This window comes from Lissotriton vulgaris, chromosome 9 (assembly GCF_964263255.1).
Source record: "Lissotriton vulgaris chromosome 9, aLisVul1.2, whole genome shotgun sequence".
NCBI lineage: Eukaryota > Metazoa > Chordata > Amphibia > Caudata > Salamandridae > Lissotriton > Lissotriton vulgaris.
The window spans coordinates 634,123,681-634,145,325 of NC_141697.1; the positions used below are offsets into that span (position 1 = coordinate 634,123,681).

At 44.1% G+C, this 21,645-nt stretch overlaps 1 protein-coding gene across 1 annotated transcript in view; it reads right to left on the bottom strand.

Moving 5' to 3' along the window:
* Positions 1-21,645, bottom strand: part of LOC147692003 (cytochrome P450 2F2-like) — an 803,876-nt gene that overhangs the window by 401,365 nt on the left and 380,866 nt on the right. The window contains exon 4 of the mRNA XM_086938296.1: positions 4,009-4,158. Within this exon, the coding sequence (XP_086794422.1) occupies positions 4,009-4,158 (150 nt within the window). The remainder of the gene's footprint in view (positions 1-4,008; positions 4,159-21,645) is intronic.

The window sequence follows — 21,645 nt, forward strand, 5'->3', positions numbered from 1 at the left end:
ACCCCAAGGGCCCAAACCTGAACTGTCCCTCCAGTAAGCCAACAAGAGGGACCCAGCCTCCAGCTTTAGGTAGCCAGAGGTTGACCCTGAGAGCACAGTGCAACTCAGTCAAAGAAAGAAAGGCACACATGGTGGAGAGTGATTGGAGGAAGCTGGTTTTTGACATAGTTGGCCTGGGATCCTGCTATTCAGGCCCCCAGGCTGATTGCTCTCTCCTTAAAATGGACTCCATGTACCTTAGGTGCATACACAATTGGAACTGGTTCACCTTATTGGCCCCTGTAACAGTGTACCCTAGGTACCCAGGGCATAGGTGCATCCAAGGCCTACCAGGGGCTCCAGCATGTATTGTGCCACCCCTGGCCTGGCCTCCATATTTGACACAACTGGCTGATCACTCAGCTGGGGTAAGTTGGTGTAATCACCTCTTACTTAGGTATAGTATCCCTATATCTAACCTTAAACTGGACACATATGTTCCTATCAGCCACTCCTATGGAAGGCCTCATCAATCCTGGAGGCAGAGTGCTTGGAAATATGTGAGATGGTGCTCTAGCATGAGCTGAGCCTGTCTGCAGCTGTCGGGAACCACTCTCTTAGCTGTTCCGGGATATTGCCATACCATATACTCTTAAGTGCATTATAATCCTCGCGGTTATATGCTAACTTTGGTTTGGCTTTATCAAAACATGTCGAGTAAGGTGTCATACGATTTGGAATACTATCCCCTCAACAGTTCTGTCGACGGGGATAGCATTCCACCCTTCTAGAGGGACACGACATGTGTGTAGCCTTAACCCCGGTTAAAGTTAACCAGCGCCTCAGCGTCACAAAATGGACGCTGCCACCACAGACACAAGTCTGACCTTCTGCTGCTGGGAGTCCTTCCAGCGAGGGAGGCTTGGACAAAGGGTTTCCTGCCTTGGGAGGTGCGAGCACCACCCTAGACAGGATTTTGTGTATTGGGTAGGACAGGGCTGAATAGATTGAGACATGCCCGGGGCACACAAGGTGTCCCCGTGCATAAGCCAGTCCAAACCGGTCCTGGGACTTTCCAGACCCAGGCCTGGCGAGGAGCTGAACAAAGGAAAGGGGGTGTAACCGCCCCCCTTCCTGGTCCCACCCCTCAGATTGGGAATAAGAGTGGGAGCAGTGCCAGAGCACCTCAGATCATCCTGAATCAACTTTAAACGAAGAAGACGACTGGACTTCGACATTCTGCTGCACAGAAGACTGAAGAGCATCTCCCTTGTGGCCTAGGAGTGGCCACCCTGTGAACACAGGTACCAACCAGCGAATCGACCCCTGCTTTGCCGCCGCCTCCCGCCGGAGCCCGAGCCCAGAGCCTGACAAGACACAGACTCCCAGACTTCTCACAGCCCGATCCACAGTCCCTGCAACGAAGGGACCCGTGGAGGCATCGAGAGACGTGGGACCGGACATCCTGGAAGACACCCGAAGAGCTGACTGCGTAGTATCAGAGGCACCCTCGACGTTGTGCTTTGGGGATTGAGAACCCCCATCACCGAGCAGCCCTTGCACCGAAGATCAGCCCCCCAGCATCTCCACGATCTGTGTGGGGCCCTTTTGCATTGTGCCACTCGACGCGCCATCCCGGCCACTAGCCACGTAGTCAGCGGCCATCTTGGCAATGAAACCGAAGAACTACACTGCGGGTCTGGTTGCTCCAGACTTGCCCTCGCTCCTGTAAAAAGGAGCACCCGCTATGACCTTGCTGGTCCGAGTGATAAGCCTTTTTCAACTCCTGCGTGGCTTGCATTAGCCAAGGCCTGTTTGCTCCGATCAAGTTGCCGACACCGCCAACATCTGTGTGGTGTCCTTTCATTTGGTATTCAAGGGGGTTGTGTATGGTAATACAGCTGGCTTCACATGCCTTTGAGAGTTTAGCCTAAGACTGCTTTGTCCACGTTACCACTAGGATAACTGGTCTATAAGGTTTACTTACAACCGATCATCATAAGGGTTGCTTGGCATGATACAAGGTGATTACTAGAATTAGTGAGCATCACATACCAGGCCAACTTCTCACACAGACCATACCAAGTAGTTTAGCGCCTTCTCACAGTTAATGCAGCAAAAAGGGTTGTGGGGTGACCTTGTTAGGTGGAGGGCACTAGGATGGTCAGCCAGCCAGTCAATGAAACTTGTTTCTGCAATAATCACCATAAAATTTCAACACAACATAATACATGCATTCATCACATGTTGTCATACATTAAAAATATTTAAGAAGCAATAATATGTTCATTGGTTTAGTGCATCAGGGGTTTCAGATTCCTGAGAATTTAGGGTGCACCATATAGTGGGGACTTGTTGTGGTCATTCTTAGGTAATCCTTATAACCTAATAAAAATCTACTGGCAGGTTCCCTGCTCTTGACCTTCAGCATTGTACTGATAATATCAGCATTGCATTACCACAACACGTTCCTTCAGTACAAGCACTGTACTACCAGCAACAAGCACTGCATTTCCACCAACCCATCACAATATCACTATGCCAATTTCCCCACATCTCATAATAGGTCACCACAGCATTACCACTTAGTACCCCGAACCATTGCATTGCCATCCTCCATCACTACAGTTTCACCCTACAACCACACTACCATACCCACAGCTGCAGTGGTATTCCAATGACTTCACTTTCTGCCGTCCCTGGGGTACTGCACTGATTTCCCACAATATTAACCTGCCTTCACACAATTACTGATAAAACATTAGATCAACACTGAAACACATTTCAGAGTATATATAAGCATGACTTCTCTGTTTCATTTGACCATCCTTGTGTTCCTACAGCGTTAATAAAGAACAGCTTTACTACTTGGAAAAACTACCAAGTGAAGTTAGGCGAGCCTCAGAAAGCTCAAGCCAGATGTCTGGCTCTGGGTCAGCTGGAGGTCTTTTTCAAACCTCGAGCCGAAAACGAGCCGAGCATTCACAGATTGCAATGTGGCCTAGAGGATACAGCTGCCGACCAGGTAACATGGGGAATCAGGTGTGAATTCGAGCACATATCCCTGGGCCTGAAAAAAAACGTTGTCTATGTCTGTTAAGATGCACTCTGATGTTCTTGGGCAAGGTTCCTTCTCTGTAAAACTAACAAAAATAAAATATAGATTATGCCTGTCACCCATGCTTTAATCTGATAATCCAAGAATTATGGACACATCATTACCACTTGATACAAGAAAGAGATACAGATCTAGTGGCTGAATTGCACCCTGCGAAACTGGAAAATTTGCAATCAATCCCGGCTTCCCTGCTTGAGCAAACTGAAAAATCCTAAGCCAACATTTTATTTGACCGAGTCTCCTTTTTGTTCTTTATCACAGATGAGGGCACCTTCAACTTGGAAAGTTCAGGATTTGTGTTGTACAAATACATTTTTTGTTTGATTGAATAGCCTGTATTTATTCTCCATGTATAATAAGAATCTAGTCAACAAATAGTGTTCACCCGCCCCCTAACTTGCCTCTTAGTTGAGTAATAGCGGAGTCATCAGGGTGGGGGCTTGAAAGTTTCTTAGTTCATGTTTAAAAACGGTCACTTCTAATAAATGCTTCTTAAGGCAGTTATATAATCTGATGTACTAAGGTTAAAGGCTTAGGCGTGTTGAAGAAATAAACTTTTTTGAATTTTGAAGACACCTCATCATATTCTAATATGAGCTTTGTTGAATGATTTTCATACGAATATTTTAAGTCTCGGGTGTAGGGGCTGATAGATGCCTGGCTCAACTTTGGCTTGGCTCTCCATGTTAGGCTCACCAAACTCTAGTAGTACAAAGCATAAGCATTTCACTATTTCATATAAGAACATGTTATATGTTTTCTGTGAGCATGAGTTTTTGTACAGGATCACAGAATGAGTCACGTGCGGCTTATACCAATGATGATGCTATTGCTTTAAATTTAAACATATATTGTTTATATTTTTACAGGTTTTTTTATAAGATTGTTGAACAGAAGATTTAACAACAAACCTTTTGTTTCTCTGAAATATTTAATTAAGTATTCCACTTCCTCCCGAATCCTCTGCTCCACAGTACTCTTCCCAATTCCAAACTGTCCCATGGTGGACATGGCAAATCGGCGGAGCTGTTTCCCTTTCTCACCGTTGGTGAAGGCAAATTCTATAAAGAGAGAGAGAGAGAGGGGAAACATATTTTTACCTATTGGTGTTATGCTTATAATGTGACCTAAGTGTTTCCAGGATCCATATTTCAAGGTGGAGCAATAGCTCCTATTAAAGAACATTTTGGCTGACAATTATAATAATGTTTACACTCCGAGGGTGCCATAAAAACCCTGGGAATCAGAGCTGTTGCACAAATTCCATCTGAATTGTTCACCCATGTCCCACTGGAAATTGATGTTGGAATTGGAGCAATCACAAGTGTTGCATTTCTTAAAGTGTTGAATTTTTTGAATTTTCAAGAAACTCAATTTTCAGCAGCATCAGAACTATTTCAAGCTTGTTATACAAGTCTTAGATGGCCACTTAAACCTTGTGTTAGAACTGGGGTTTCTGGTTTGCAGAGGTATGTACCCTGTCCAAGCAGAAACCACCATTCCAGTCAGGGTAAGCTAGATACACACTAAAGGATAACCTGCGCTCACCCTATGGTAGCTTGACATAGAGCAGTCAGGATTATCCAAAGAGACAATGTGTAACGTATTTGTGCAACACACACACACACACACACACACACACACTAACACAATGCAAGCACCACAAAAATAATCCACACCAGTTTAGAAAAATTGATACTAATTTTATGAGTAAAACAAGACCAAAACAACAAAAATCCAATAAGTAGAATCAAAGTTATGATTTTTCTAAACATAATTAAAAATATATGCCCAGATGTATCAAAGTACTTTTTTGCGATTCCTAATTTGCGAAAATTACCGAATCGCAAATTAGGAATCGCAAAATGGTATGCATCATTTTTCTCGCATTTTTTTTGCGATTCGGTAAAAATCGCAATTTTTACCGAATCGCATTAAAAAAAAATTTTCTAATTTTCTAATTGCGAATTCGCAATTCCCATTCATTCCTATGGGCTGAAATGCCCATAGGAATGAATGGGAATTGCGAATTCGCAATTTGAAATCGGAATTCAACAAAGCATTTCAAGGGTGGAGAGGGTGGTCCAAATGACCCCCCCCTGCACCCATGAAATGCACTTTTACCTATAAGTTACATACACACATGTCCGTAACTTAACAGGTGAAAAAATGCATTTTTGTGCATTTTTAAACAATTTTGCAAATTACCACGAGGTTCAACCTCATGGTAATTTGGACTTGCAATTTGTAAAATCGCAAATTTTTTAAGAATGATGCATTGCATTTAAGGAATCGCAATATTGCGATTCCTTAAATGCAATTGCATTTTAGAAAATCGCAAAATTAGCGATTTTCAACAAAAACAAATGATGCATCTCAAAAAGCATTTTTGGAATTGCAAACGGCCGATTTTAAGGAATCGCACCGTTTGCGACTCTAGTCTAAAAATGCTTGATGCATCTGGGCAATAGTGCTTATGTACATGCAAACATACACACACCCTCCAACAGCAACAAAGTATTTTGACAACTAAAATGCATTTTTGATGTGGTACCAATAAATGATTTAATTTTGCAGGTTTCATGTGTGGGACTCTTTCTTTATGATGAAAGATGTGGGACCCTTGGATCTGTAATGGAAAGCAGGATGGATCAAATGGCAATCTTTTGAGTCAAGTGGCCTTGTTTAGTACACTCTCTGGCAGGTGCTCCGCTGAAACAGTTTGATATATATATGTCTAAAATATATTTAACAAGGGCCTGAGTTATAGTTTCTTAACTTAACTATAACTGGTGATTTTCAGTGATTTTTGAAACATTATGGTTTAACTGACATTTCACTTAAATATAACATCACTTCAATCTTTGGTTTTTCAGTGAATTTGTAAATTTTTACCATAACGTAAGATTTCATTTAACATATGTAAATATGCTACCCCTCTGTAGTGCATGGGTTTGGCTGCTCAACCACCTGCGGGTGGTCAACCCCCTGCCAAACACAGCCTTGGCCATGCCAGCTCCCACCACCCCCAACCCCTGTGAGAAGTCAAGTTACTCACTGTCCTTTTAAAACAAAAATTCTTGATCCTGCAGGACTCTTGCTAGAATCTGTTTGAGAGCCGCTTCGAGCCACTTTTTTTGCCGGGAACACAACACCCAGAAGCCTGCCTTCCTGCCTGCAGAATCACCCTCACCTGTGCTGCATTCAGTGGGGGCTACTAAAGACCTCACCACTCCCGCTTCGCGGGGGCCGCGTCGAGCCACTTTCTTTGCCGGGACCACAACACCCAGGAGCTTGACTGCCTGCAGAATCACCCTCACCTGTGCTGCATCCAGTGGGGGCTACTAAAGACCTTGCCACTCCCGCTCTGCGGGAGCCGCGTCAAGCCATTTTCTTTGCCGGGACCACAACACCCAGGAGCCTGCCTGCCTGCAGAATCACCCTCACCTGTGCTGCATCCAGTGGGGGCTACTAAAGACCTCGCCAATCCCGCTACGCGGTACGCGCGCGGGCGCGCGCCGGGCGAAGCCCGGGCCAAGGGCGGGCCAGTTTAAGCCCGTTGTAGCCCGGAGGAGACCGGACCGGGCTACCCCCCTAACGTCTTCATCTCGGCACACTGAAGGTCTTCTCAACTTCTTGTGAGTACCAGTAGTCATTCTAAGCTCACCGGGGAAATGGCTGGGAGAGAAGGGCGGAGTAAGAAATCCATGATGGGGGGTTATGTGGCTGGATGGGGTGGTTATGTGGCCGGAACTCTAGACAATTTTATTATTAGGGCCACGAATATATCCTAGAACACAAAATAACTATCACGGAGCACCGGCTCTCCCAGTGTAGCCTTTGCTAAAAGATCTTCGTTGGGGGAATTGACGAATGCACGCACACCAGAGCATATATTGCTTATACCCCAAATTACTGGTAGTGAAGGGAATATGAACTGAAGCTGCACGCAAACAGACCTGGGAGCAGGGAAACTTCCCCCAATCGGCGAGCTTCCGCTGCCAGATGCCACGAGTGATGACTCAGTGTCAACATCTGAAATTAATAAAGTGGACCCCAGTGTTGAAGGGTTGATTCTTAGACAGCTACGCGGGCGAACTGAAGGAGCAGTCCCCAAAAGGAAGCGAAGTGGTGTAGCCTCGTGTGGGAGGAAGCCCAAGCTCCAGTAACTTAACAACATCATCGAACCTGCTACTCCGGCCCCCACTGACATTGAGAGTGGACAGTCCGCCCCACCGGCAACAACTCTCCCCATGGATGTAACCAACTGCCCTGAACTACCCCTAAATGAGGATTTACTCCTGACGAAATTGGGTGCTCTCTTGCAGTTGTCATTGCAGCCTCTTGAGGGGAGATTACTACAAATCGAGCAGGGCTGTCTAAAATTGAAGAGAGTATGAACAGCATAAAGGGCATTAATGCACACATCTCCCTAGCCAGAGCAACAAATGCCGGAGAAGGGCATATACCAAGTTCCAGCATGTTGCCGACTACAAGCATCCCTGCTATTGAGAACATCCCAATCCTTCCGCCATGTCCCAATTCCCAAGAGGATCCTCCAATGGCTGCAAGTAATAAAAACTTCAAAAACTTACAACAGTTGGAAGGAGAAGCATGAAGAAACCTTGGAGGTCTGACGAATGGGAAGTGGTGTGTCGATGGTTCAACCAGTACTTTACCACATATCGATCTTCCCCCGGAAAGTGTACCATATGTGGTTGTTTTGACTGGGGTTCCCAAACTGACTACTAATAGACCAGAATCATACGATGAACTAAAAAACAAATGCATCCACAGGCTGAACATCAACAGACCCCTCCCCAGAAACGTGAACTGCCAGATCCTATTTGCCAGGAGAGTGGGATGGGTGGGAAGTAGAGCTAAAAATGTGGAGGGTGATTGTATTGTTATCAACTTTAAAGATAGAAGGGTGGTTGAACATGTATGTATTGGCTTACCAAGAATTGCGCAAACAAAAATCCACCCTATGAATTTAAGTTTTTTATACCCCCCCCCACTAGTAGCCTAAACCACCCATATCGTGGCAATAATAGGGGACGGGTTGCACAACATGACCCACAAAACCAAGGTGAAGAAATGGGTGGGAACAAGTCTCTGTGGGGTCTCCCAGTAAGTAACAGGTTTAGCTTACTCGATCAGGTCGATTGACTGCCACATATTTGTTCATCCCAAGCTCACTACAGGTATCCCAGAGTCCCCCAATCAATGAAAGGCCACCAGAGGGGAAGAAACGAGACCCCTTAATAACCAGGCCAACAGGGCCTAGGGAAACGAGACAAACAAGCCTGGTTGAATCAGAGGTGAAGGCTGGGAATTGGGTGTAACTAGAGAAAGATCTATTCCATCTAGTGAGGCATTAGCATCCTCTGAAGCAGTATCTCCCCCCGATACCGGCATTGTAGATCTGGGGCTCGCTGGTCACAGATTCATTGGAGGGCTCGGTCCTTGCCGTTGAAACTGGCAGGGGGCTGGATGGCTGCAGTGGCGGGCTTAGTATACTGTTGTGGAACATTGCGGGTCTAATAGCTAAAATGGATTTGCCAGATTGGGGAGCTCTTATAGACTCCTATGGGATTTGCTTCCTCCAAGAGACGTGAGCCCTAAGTCCAATCCATCAGGTGGGTTTTGTGACTTATTTTGAACCTGCTGTCAAGGGCCCCAGAGGTAGACCATCTGGGGGCTTGTGCATTTGGGTGGGAACTCACCTTGAATATGTGGCAAAAAGAGTCAACACCTACTCGCCAGATATAATTTGCATCCTTTTGACCTCAAACAATCTATAAAAATTGGCATTTATTAACATTTATTCTTGGCCTGTCCAGTACAGCGGCACCTCCCCGACCTTGGACCAACTGGACACCTTTTTGAAATCTCTACCCAGTGATGTGGCTCTTGTGATTGGTGGGGATTTTAATTGTCACTACGAACCCTTTCAGGGAGACATGAAACCCATTACCACAGAAGAGGATGCAATCTGGTCAATTCCACCCTCTAACACCTATGAGGTAAAGAGATGCATCCCATTAGTTCTTCAAATGGTGTCCCTTACACTATCCTCCTCTATAAGGGCCTGCAATGGGCGTTTCCCGAGTGATAACCCAGGGCTCCCAACCTTCAAAAGATTAGACCTGGTATCAATAATTGATTATTTTTTAATTAGCATGGAAATATGGCACAAAGTGGTAGATTTTAAGGTCTTGGAACGCCCGGAAAGTGATCATAACCCACTGACCATTATCCCAGATTTCCATACGAGTGAAACAGACCAAGGTCCTTTTTCCCCACGCCGAAGTGATCTCAGAATAGTAAATGGAGGGAGGCGCATTCGCTGGGCAAAAATTATTCAATCCCCAGTGACAGTGGCAAATATATAACGCTATCGTCCCTCATATAGAAAGGGCAGCTACCATCCAAGACAACAGCCCGATAATGATATTGGGAACAATTTGGGAAGAATTTACCAGGAGATGGTGGCAACCCTGGCGGATTTCTTCTATCATGCCCAGCCAACTAAATGTAAACCCCATGGTGATAAAAACCCGTGGTTTAGCAGGGGCTGTAGGGTTGCAAAGCGAACTCTCCTATCATCCCTAAAGGGTGGGGATCCTGCAATTATCAAGGCAGCTAGGGCGGATTTAAAAAAAATTATTACCATTGCAAAATCTGAATAGGAAGCAAACAGATGGTTAGACATTAAGTTCGCCCTTGACGAAAAAAACGCAAGGGCCTTCTGGAATTTGGTTCACACAGGGAACCCAGAGGGCAAGACCCGTGTAGAGCCAAATATTTCAGAGGAATCTTGGCGTCTATATTTTAAAGACCTCTATACTAATTTGCAAAATGAGCACTGTGAGCCACCAGTATCCCCCCTGACCGCTGACCCAACTTGGTGTATTCCCCCCTGCACGGTTGTCGAGGTGAGGGTACCCTTAAGTAGGCTCCAAATGAACAAAGGCCCAGGACTAGATAGGATACTTGGAGACCTGTATAGAAGTGAGCAGGTAGTGTGGGTTCTTTACTTACACTTACTATTTAATGCAATTCTCCAGGGACTTCCAATTCCCAGCACTTGGTCCGGGCCGAGATCATCCCCATCTTTAAAAAAAAGGCTCTCCCATGGATCCGGCCAATTATAGGCCAATTAGCCTTATTGATGTTTCTCAAAAAGTCTACACCAGGGTACTCTTACAACGTTTACAGGATTGGATCAGTGACCATGATATTCTTACCCCATTACAAGCTGGATTTAGGGCTAAAACTTCCACCGTAGACCAACTATTCAGGCTCCAGTTAATCTATTGAAAGCACATTGTGCTGGATGGAGGGAGCCTATATCTTACCTTCGTTGACCTAAAATCAGCGTTTGATATGGTGGACCGTAGCCAGCTGTGGACCATCTTGCTGGCTATGGGGGCACCTCCATATCTATGCTACCAACTTAAACAACTTCACGAAGGTACTTATGCTAGAGTTAGGTACGGCAGGAACGGTCAACTGACAGCTCCGTTTCCTGTCGAAAAGTGGGTGAGGCAGGGCTGCGTGCTGGCACCGACCCTCTTCTCCCTCTTCTTAAATGGATTGATAGATGACCTACTCGCTATCAAGGATATAGATTCCCCCAAGTTGTCCCACACTAGGTTCCCCGCTCTGATATTTGCCAAAAAAGGCACCTTGTGATTAACATTAAAAAAACAAATGTATGGTTTTTAATAATAGATCCACTAATTGTCCGCAACCGCTGTTGGAGGCTGGAGTACTTTAAAGGGTCCCCACTTTTGATTATTTAGGTTTAACATTGACTGAAAAAATTGGGTTGGGCCCCCAGTTGGTCATGGCTAACCTAAAACTTACTCAGGCAGTCGGTGGAATTCTAAAAGTACAAAAGAGTTGTGTCCTAAAAAACATAAGTCCCCTATTGGAAATATAGGGTCCAAGCGAGGGCAGCCTCTCTGTATGGGGCTGAACTGTGGGGGCATAAGCCCCATAATGCCCTCACAGTTACTGAAAATACCTTCCTTAGACATATTCTGACCCTTCCAAAAAACACCCCGCTCATTCCGCTACGGATGGATTTAAATATTCTCCCCGTTGCCGACATTATTTCCACTCGACCGCTGCTATATTGGTGGCGGCTGTGAAGTACGCCTGAGATGGCTAGCTATAAGGAGGAATTAAAAGCGGTGCTGTCCATACTTGGGTCGGGTAGCATGCCCTGGGTCTCCTATGTAAAGCACTCCCTTAGGACAATTGGTATGGAAAATCTATGGACAGATCCTGAAGTATCCTGTCCAGCTATCTCCAAGAAATCACTGGTAAACGCTTTGAAAGTGTACAAATTAACACAAATATTTCAGTCGGCTAATCCCTTGAGTTTATCGTATAGATTCCTCGACTTTAAGTGCCACTACGAATTTGAGAGGCCTTTAGACATTATTAATCCCACCCTAGCAAAGAAGCTGTTCCTACAGTTTAGATTTGGAACCCTGCCAGTATTTGCGATTACTAACAAGTGGGGGAGGGGGTGGCCCTCCCCACCTTTGCCCCAGGTGCCAGATCGAGTACGAATCATTAATCCATGTTACGCTTTTTAGTGGAGCATATAAACAGCCAAGGCGTAAATGGATTATCCAACTGTGCAGGAACTTGGGTGTCAGGAATTACTTGGACTACTTTAGGATCCTAAAGACTGATACCGACCCGGTCTATGTGGTCGCAGTATAAAAATTCATGTTCTCTATGTGGCTAATTCGCAAAATCCTGCTCAAACAGGAACAGCTGGCATCTAACGAATAGTGTCCCAAGCATTTATATACAGAGCATTTGGATACATAGCCGCAGTCCACACAGGGAGCGGCTGTAGAGGGAGATCTGGTGGGAAGCACATAGGGATCCGAGTGCCATGGACGGCTTGTTATAGAGTTTTAGAGTTTTTAGAGCTTTTAGACTTGTATGAACATTCTTATTGCATATTATATTCTTATAATGTTTTTTATAATTATGAAATCCTGTAATGATGAGTGCATTTAATTGCATTCCTTTTACCCTGCCCTAACGCCTATGTACATTATGAAATGCTTACTGTGACCTTGGACTTGAAACAACAATTGTTTCTTTTATTATGAATGTGCTTTTATGGCTATATCTAGCCGCAATAAAGTTTATAAAGTAATTAAAGTAAGAATCTATTTGGGGCCAACATGTCCGCCTTTGATTCTGTAAGGCTCTCTCAAGAGCTGAGGGGGCCACAGTGCCTCCAGAAATACTCTTTTTGTATCAAATTTGATGTCAAGGAGGTCCTTAATGCACATCCCGCACAATGGATAGGATGTCAGGGTATCATGGTATGACTACCCTACACCCTTACACCTTCAATATTTTTAATTTTCAGGACACAAAGACCAATTCTATTTGTGTTGTGACCAGCCAATCAGAGAGACTGCTCTCGCAGGACTCGAGGGAGCCTCTCACTACAAAGAGATGGCTGATGAGAAAAAAGTGACTCATGGCCAATCAGATTTCTCCAATAGTTGGCGTTACGTGCCCCAGGGAATTTCACGAGACTCTTGCGTACCCAACCTTGCACATTAACCCTCTAAATTTTTCACTTTAACTTCTCACAAACTACAGAACAGATTTACACCAAATCACAAACACTTTTGTCTGTAGCACTGTCTGAAATTCCTAATGGAAATTGCATGGGAGAATTACATTTTAGGACCCCCATTTTCCTTTGCCCCCACTTGATAGATCACTCCAAGTCTTTCCAGGAAGGAGATGAAGTGGATGAAGTTTGTTCTTGGAAAGTATTGTGAAGATTTGCCCAGCCGCAATGCATCTTGTCAGATCAACTTGTCAGGTTTCTCCTAGTCCTCCGGGCCTTTGTAGCAAAAAGATTTAAATTCCCAGGTTTGCTGGATGTTAGGAGGAGTACACTTTGACATAGTCAAGGGCTACAGGACCCCTGGAATAGCATTTAGGGATCAAGACTCACTCCTGCAGACTCACTCCAGCAGAAGCCACCAGCAGGGTCCAAGACAGGTGCAGTTGGAATTGCCCATTTGGGCTCTTTCAGGAAAAGGCGTCTTGCAGCATCTGCAAATGATATATATAACTTTTTACAACTCAACCGTAAACAGAAAATAAATATGGAACATAAGTTAATAAGATTGAGCTGTAAGAATTACTTAAATGAAAATGAATACATATTGAATATCACCAATAACAACACTGACAACCTCAACACATAATAAAAAATAAAAGAAAAACAAATAGTGAAAAAAAAACATTAGCAAATAAATTATAAATAATACAATACCTAAATGTAACCCACCCTTTAAAAATTTGAAAAAGCGGCCAGAACAGGAGGCTTGCATCTAGCATCAGCATGGAATCAAGCCAACCCAAAACCAGTGGGCAAGCACAAGCATAGCATTTCGTCCCAATGGATGAATTCAGTGAAGAGGAGAACCTCCAAAAAGTATTTACAAATTTAAATAAAGCATAATTTACAGTGTTGTCACTGAAGACATCATAATCCATAATAATCCAAAAAGCAAAATCATCCCTCAATACACAATAAAAATACAAAAAAGAATAAAAAGGAAACTCCAAATGTGTAATAGAAATGCACGTGTGCCAAACAAAAAAAAACAAAAAAATGCTCCAGAAAAAAAATAAAGGAAATTAAAATAACATTGATGAAATTATAACCAAATGTATTTCCAAAAAACTGAGCCAAACAAGAAGTATGTAAAAAAATCACAAGGGTGGTGTGGAGTGCAAAAAAACGATGGATTTGGGCCCAGATCTTTGGACTGGGATGAGTGTGTGACATTGATCCACATTCGGTCCATCACCTGTTGTGTTTGCATGTTCCGCCCTAAGTGCGCTGGGGATGCCCAGACGTGGGTCCCAGGCACTCCACACCACTGGAGTCAAGCTAGCCGGGCTGATGAGAGGTGTTACCTCGAAACCGGTCCGGTCCTCGGATGCTTGATTCCGTTCTGGGAAGGACATGGCTTTTGTAGTTCGGACTGGACTGTTCCCATGGGGCACAGGGTCAGAGCTGATTTGCATATCGCCATTGTCTAACCCAGGGTGGTGTGGAGTGCAAAAAAACGATGGATTTGGGCCCAGATCTTTGGACTGGGATGAGTGTGTGACATTGATCCACATTCGGTCCATCACCTGTTGTATTTGCTTATTATATGTGCTTACATGTTTGTCCTATGTTGTGATTGTCTGTCTGTGTATTATTTAATCATCTTTTTACTCTTTCAGAAACTTAGAGCTGGACTATATGAAGAAATGGTAGATATTTTATGTGCTGCTTTATTTGTTTGCTTCTGCTAGATGTCATTTATTAGTGGGTTAATTATTAGCAATGGTCGGGTGGGTAACAGAAGGGTTTATTTTACCTGAATTAATCATTCTTTTGTGTTTGTTTAAATACTAGCCCGAGAGAGAGGCTTGAGGCCTAGTACTAGTACTGGAAAATATTGGTTGGCCTGTACGTGAGCAGAGTCGGAGCCAAGCGCAGTCATATTGGAACTTTTCCATGGAAAGCTATACTTTTGAATGGTCTGTGGCTCAGACAAAAGAGACTTGTGCACGGACTGCTCTGGATGTTCTTTTCACAAGGCCAAGGAAGTGACAGAGATGATTTTGCCGAGCTCTGGAGGAAATTAGAGAAACAACTTTTAAAATTGTTGCAAGTCCTCGGAAGCCGGTGTCGCTTCATGTCAAAGAACAATAATGTGGTGACGTTTTCTCTCTGGAAGAGGTGGTTTTGGTGGTCTGACAGTCAGCAACCAATCAGGGTGCTGAAGGTTTTTAAAATATTACATTTAGTTAGATTAGCGAGCAAGAAAGGTATAAAAATTGGGCCTCTTGAGGGGAACGGGGCTGACTGTTTCCTGAGGGCGAAGTGCTGTCCGATTTCCCATGGACATGTAAGGATTCAACTGATTATTAAAATTATTTTCCTTTTCAGGTCAGAAAGCTAACTTAAGGAATAGGGTTTATGTTTTCTTTAATTCATTATTTTATGCAATGTTAAACTGTCGGATCTTTAAGCCAATGATTAATGAATAAAACTGAATTAATAAAATTAAATGTTTGGTATTAATCAAGAGCTAATAAAGTTTATGAAATTTGAGAATTTAAAAATAAAAGTCTTAAAACGTCAAGCTGGACTTGATTTTTGAGTTGTTACCATCAGTTTAAATCTATTGGCCTCTTTGGTCTAATTAATTGTTTGTTTAATAATTCATGAATAAAAATGTTATACTGCAGTTGTAAATATGTACAGATTAGTTTAATAGTGTAGTAAATTAGGCCATATGATTCAGCTTCATGATTTTCTGTCTTTATGCATGGGCCTGGTTATTGATTAGTTTGGTGAGTATTAGGTAGTGAATGGTGACGCATGTGAGACAGAATTTCTATAGTGACGCTGGATCACCATCAACCAGGGCACTCAGCCATTTTAATCCTGGGATTTTCTTTCAAACTGACTCCAGGTGTAACTCATCTCTTTGCAGTCCGCCTTGAGGTCCAACCCCAGGCGTTTCTTGGCCCTCCTCTTATCCTTTGAGGGTTCTGGGTCAGGGCTTGCCTGGTATTGTTTGATGCTGGCTTGAATAGGGTATGGCCCAACTATTCCCAGTGTCTATTCATGATTTCTTCAGGAGCAGGAAGTTTGAATGTCTGCTACCATAAGTCATTGTAGCTGATAATTGGAGGATTTATCTCACAGATGGTGATGAAGGTGTGGACTTTGTTGGTGGTGGTCACAGTTTTCCTTTAGGTTTCTGCTTCATACAAGAGGACCGATTTTATGCTGGTGTTAAGAAACCTGATCTTGGTTTGCACCATTAGGTCCTTGGAGCTCCAGCTCTTCTTTAGCTGAATAAAGGCAGCTCTTGCTTTGCTGATTCTTGCCTTGAGGCCAACATCTGTGCCACCCTGCTTGTCTAAAACACTGCCCAGGTAGATGAAGGCCTCAACCTCTTCAAGTGCATCCCCTGCAAGAGTGAGTGCGCTTGTGATGACCTTGTTAGCCTTCAGGTTCTTGGTTTTTCCTGTGTGAATGTTGAGGCCAAGTTGTGCTTATGTGTCTCCACACTGTTAGTCTTCTCTTGCATCTGTAGATGGGTATGAGAGAGTAGGGCCAGGTCATCTGAAAAAAAAGACTAGGTCGGTGAACTGCATCCAACGTGTCCACTGGATCACATTTCGTCTCCTTACTATAGATGTCTTCATGATCCAGCCTATGACCAGCAGGAAGAGCTGTTAAAGACAAAGCTGGGAACACAATCATGGGTAACGAAGGCCAACAACGAAAATGGGTGGAGCAATTTGAAAAACTGCTGAACCAGTACGTGCTGCAGTCTCCACCAGAAATTCAGCCAGCTGACAAAGGCTTGTCAATCAACTGCAGCAAACAACCAAGGAAGAAGTGCCGCAAGTCATCAAACATCTGATACATATTAAGGCAGCAGGACCTGAAAACATTATTGCAGGGGCAGTTAAGACAGATATTAAAACATCAGTATACATGTTTGGAAGGATCTGGAGGAGGAAAAGGAGACATCAGACTGGAAGGAATGATATCTCATTGTTCTATCAACCACAGACAAAGCGTTCAACAGAGGTCTCCTGAGCAGAATTAAGGAACAATACCACGCTCAGTTGTCGAACCAGATTGCAGGTTTCCAAAAAGATAGTTCCTGCACAGACCAGATTTCAACACTGACCAGAATCATTGAGCAGTCATCAGGTTCAGGCTTTCTTCTCTAACACAACCCTGAAATACCTAATAAGTAAACTGTTCAAACATTTCAAATATATTTCGCTTGTATGAAGACACATTTTTGTAATTCTGTGGTAAAAAAATCATTCCTATAGAATCAAAACAAATCAAAATAACTTATTTGGTGATGTCCCATTTTTTGGTTGTTGCTGAAAGCCAATTATCAAACATTGTTTATGCACTATATAGTTTTTCAGTAAAATAACATGTTAGTGGGAACGTTTTATGGCCATTTCAATGGAGAATGTGCTATCTGTAAATGACAGTAATATATATATATATATATACACACACATATATATATATATATATATATATATATATATATATATATATATATATATACCACAGTCCGCTCAAAACGCTGACAGCGGCCCCGCAGGAAGTGGCACCAATGCCGGCCGAGCCCGCCGGTAAAGTGAATGTTCAAAGAGTTCCAAAGTAACGGTGCTCTCAGTCCACAAATCAACGCAACACCTCTAGAAGCTGCAAGGGTGTTTATTTAAACCAACAACATGTTTCAGCTGCGGACAGCCTTGTTCAAGTGAACAAGGCTGTCCGCAGCCGAAACATGTTGTTGGTTTAAATAAACACCCTTGCAGCTTCTAGAGGTGTTGCGTTGATTTGTGGACTGAGAGCACCGTTACTTTGGAACTCTTTGAACATATATATATATATATATATATATATATATATATATATATATATATATATATATATATATATATATATATATATATATATATATATATATATTACCTACTGGCGGTCGCCAGTAGGTAGTTATAGTTAGGATTTTTTTCAATGCAAAATCTCAAAATTCTATTTGGAATAACTTTTGCGCCGGTTGACGAATCTGCCTGAAAAGTTCCTCAAATTTGCCTCGCGGAGCTCCGGTCCTTCCTTTGAAGTTTGGGGGGGATTCGTCAAGCGGGGGCTGAGATAAAAGGGGGGTCCCAAAACGTGGTTTCCCCATGTTAATTTCCATAGGGTGGTCAAACTCACTTTTAGCCCGAACGGCTGAATGGATTACCACCAAACTTGCCAAAATTGTAGGGACTGGTAGCCCAATGTGCCTTTGCTATGTCTCAAGATATGTGCTCCAGTGGATTTTGAGTAATTTAGGTTCAAAATAATATATATATCTATGGCAGCGCCCCGGTACAGGCACCGGGGAGCGCTCCGGGCGCGCCACGCGAGGTGCGCACGGAAAACTGATTGGCTCTCGGGTGTCTGTAAACATTCGAAACAGCCCGGAGCGGCCGCCATCTTGTGTTTCGGTAGGATCGAGATACAAGAAGTGGAAAAAAAAGGGGGGAAATGACCATAAGGGGGCAGGGATAGACCCCCCTGACACCCTAGGTTTGATGTGGGGGCCATAAAAGGGCCTAGTGGGGCAAAAAAATATTTATTTTTTTGATTTGCGCGGGGGGAGCGCCCGGTACGCGCACTGGGGAGCGGACCATGGGGAAAAAAGAATGACAGAGTTTTAAAAAAAGTAGCCTTTTTTATAAATTGGAGGTAGTTCTAAATAGAACTGTTTTTTTTCTTCTTTTTGTTGTTTTATATTTTTTGTATTGTTTTTTTGAACATTTTTTACTTTTTTGGGGTTTTCTGAACAGTTTTATATTTTTTTTGTATTTTTCATGGGGAGAAACGAAAAAACAGGGAATTGAAAATGGCTCAACTGGAGCAAAAAAAAAAGAAAAGAAATAATTAGGGTTTATTGGGGCATTTGTGGTTGTCCCCAGCAAGGACAATGAGCTTTACGCTCTGTTCTCTGTAGGAGATGGTCTTCCCACAATATTTACAGGTTATTCGGAAATCTGCAAACCGTGGCTGAATGCAAGGCATCGTCTCTCTTGCCTCTTGTCCCGACGGAGTGCGTTGCTTTCTTGTCGAGGTGGTGCTTGTAGTTTGGGGAGGGTTTCTGGCCAGTTCCCTCATCTTTGCAGCAGAATAGTTTATTGGATGCCTGCGCTGCATGTGTCTAATCATTGTGTTGTTTCAGAATGAATGTTTTTTATTAGGGTTCTCCCTAGAAAGTTCCATGCCACAGATTAGGCAAGTCACCTTGGCTGCATTTACTTTTTTCTTCCCCTCTGGGATCGAAAGAAACTCCCATATAATGTGTGGTCTTGGCTGGTATGGGGTATTGTGTTCTTCAAGCCTTCTTCTCCTCCTCCTCCTCCTCTTCCTCCTCTTGTTGACCACCAGTGTAGTCTTGTGGTGGTCCTCTTGGTGGTTGTGGTGGTGGTGCAGATGCACCAGCTGCTGCTGCTACTGAAGCCATTATATAGATTAAAAAGGTACAGAGAGGTACAATCAGGTCTTCCTCAGTCAAAGGACAAAGTCAGAATAAGGAAAAAAGGTGGGGTCTTTCATCATTTGGAAAAAAAAAGGTCTGAACCAATGAGAAGTGTTATTTTCAGGTCACAAGACTAGGGATTTCATCATTATGAAACTAAAACTGTTCAGGTCACATGACAGACGCGCTTACGCGGCGCGCCCCCGGGCGCGCCCCGGGTCACGTCACGTAAGCGCGTCGGATGTTTACGTTGCGCGAGCGTATTCGCTCGAGTGCTTCCGGGTGCGCTTACGCCGTGCGTATCACGCGGACGCGGCTACGCGATACGTCACGATCATGTTTTCGTTCGCGACATTGTGGAAATTCACGAAATTGATGTACATAAGCGGCGTTCATTTGTCTTTTCCCATTCCCCTCCCTGTGCGCACCATGAATGTCATGAGACGTTGACCGCATCACTCCGCCAGCAAAGGCCCATGCCCACATGTACCTGACAGCTATTTTAGGCACCATGGCCTCTTTGCCCGCTCATTGAAATCCCGGCTTCCCTCCTGCGCGCATTTTGAACACCCCCCCCACTCTCAAATGACCCTCTTCCTCCGCGCACCCTGGCTGCCCCCTCCCTCACATGCACAAGTCCGCATGACCCTGTCCTTGGGAGTCACGGCCGCGCCTGACCAACACCTCCTTTCCTTCCATGAATAACCCTTCTGTTGGTAAACCCTCCCTCCGCAATTGACTGTCCACACAGGTCCGAGGCCATCGCCTAAGCCGGGAGATACTGTTTACTGCCCCTTATTGTATGGAGTCACTCCTCTTCAAAGGACCCACTATTGATCCTGGCCTCCCCACCCCCTGGGGTACGATCAGGCGCACACATCCAAAGAATCGGCGGAACACTCAGCTGCGTGATTGCCCCCTCCTCTTATCGGCAGGCTAAGGGCCTCTATTGTGGATGTATGTGGGGTGGGATTGACACGAAGATTATGGGGATGTCTTTCCCTTGTTTCACAATGTCGTTATTGTAATAAGGAATGTTTTGTAAGGTATAAAAGGCGATGTCTCAGAGAACTTGTTAGAGCACCTCCCGAAAGACACTGTGTTTCGTGTCCGAAATGACAGGCTCTCCTCATGAGAAATAAAACTCTGTTCTTGTGATTCCTGAACCAGCGCCCGTCTCTTTATTTGGTAACTATTCAGAATGGGAACTAAGAGGCGACTTGCGCCAGCAGCCCGGGCATCGATAGTAATATGGGCTCACTTTCTACAATTGGCGTCCCAACACGGGGTCCATCAGTGACATAAGGTCCAGTAAGAGAGATCCAGACGATGAGGTGAACATCTAAATGATTGGAGTATACCTGCCTTGAGAGGGCCCTCGTCCGGCTGCCGATCGAATGAACTTCACCGATTCTGAACGGACCTCTCTCGAGTGACCTATTGTCCTGACTGGAATCCCACGGGAATGCTGCATGGAGTAAGAGAACGATCGGGCGCTGGAGGAGGAAGACAAAGAACTGTCCGCATGGTCCGGTCCGGGTAAGATTAAGTAGGGCGTTTTTACGCCTGATTGGTAGGATGGTTTTATCCATCTGATTGTTTGATTGATTGTATTGGAATCGGTATTTAAATACTGATATTGTTTGTTTATTGGTTCATTTAGCTCTGGTTGCTACTTGAAATATTGGTTCTCTTCTTGAGAACGAGACATTCTCTGTTTGCAAACAGCGGCGAATAGGAACGTTCGTCTCTCTTTGCAGATAGAGAAGGGTAGGTAATGCCCCTTTATGATTCGTCATGCCTACCTTTCTCCCCACTGATGGTTTGTTATCGATTTTCATCGATTGTTGCTCTTTGAGATATTCTCTGTCTGCAAACAAGAGGAATAGGAATATTCCGTCTCTCTTTGCAAGCAGAGATGGGTAGGTAATGCCCCTTTATGATTCGTCATGCCTACCTTTCTCCCCACTGATTGTTTGATATCGATTAAATATCGATTGTTGCTCTTTGAGATCTTCCCTGTCCACAAACAGAGACGAATAGGAATATTCTGTCTCCCTTTGCAGATAGCGAAGGGCAGGTAATGCAGACGTTTGTCCCCGTTGTAATCCGTCATGCCTGTTTTTCTCCCCACTGATTGATTGATTGACTGGACATTGTTGTCCAAGGAATTGTTCGTTTGAGGTATTTTCTGTTTGCAAATAACGTGGAATAGAAATATTCTGTCTAGTCTTTGCAAGTAGTAAAGGGTAGGTTATGCCCCTTTATGATTCGTCAGGCCTACCCACTCCCCACTGATTGATAATCTAGTTCCACCCGGACCATTTATTGGAGGTAACTCATCTGGTCCGTCCAGGAGTACCCCTAATGAAAGGACATATAAAAATATGAAGTGATCACCGTACC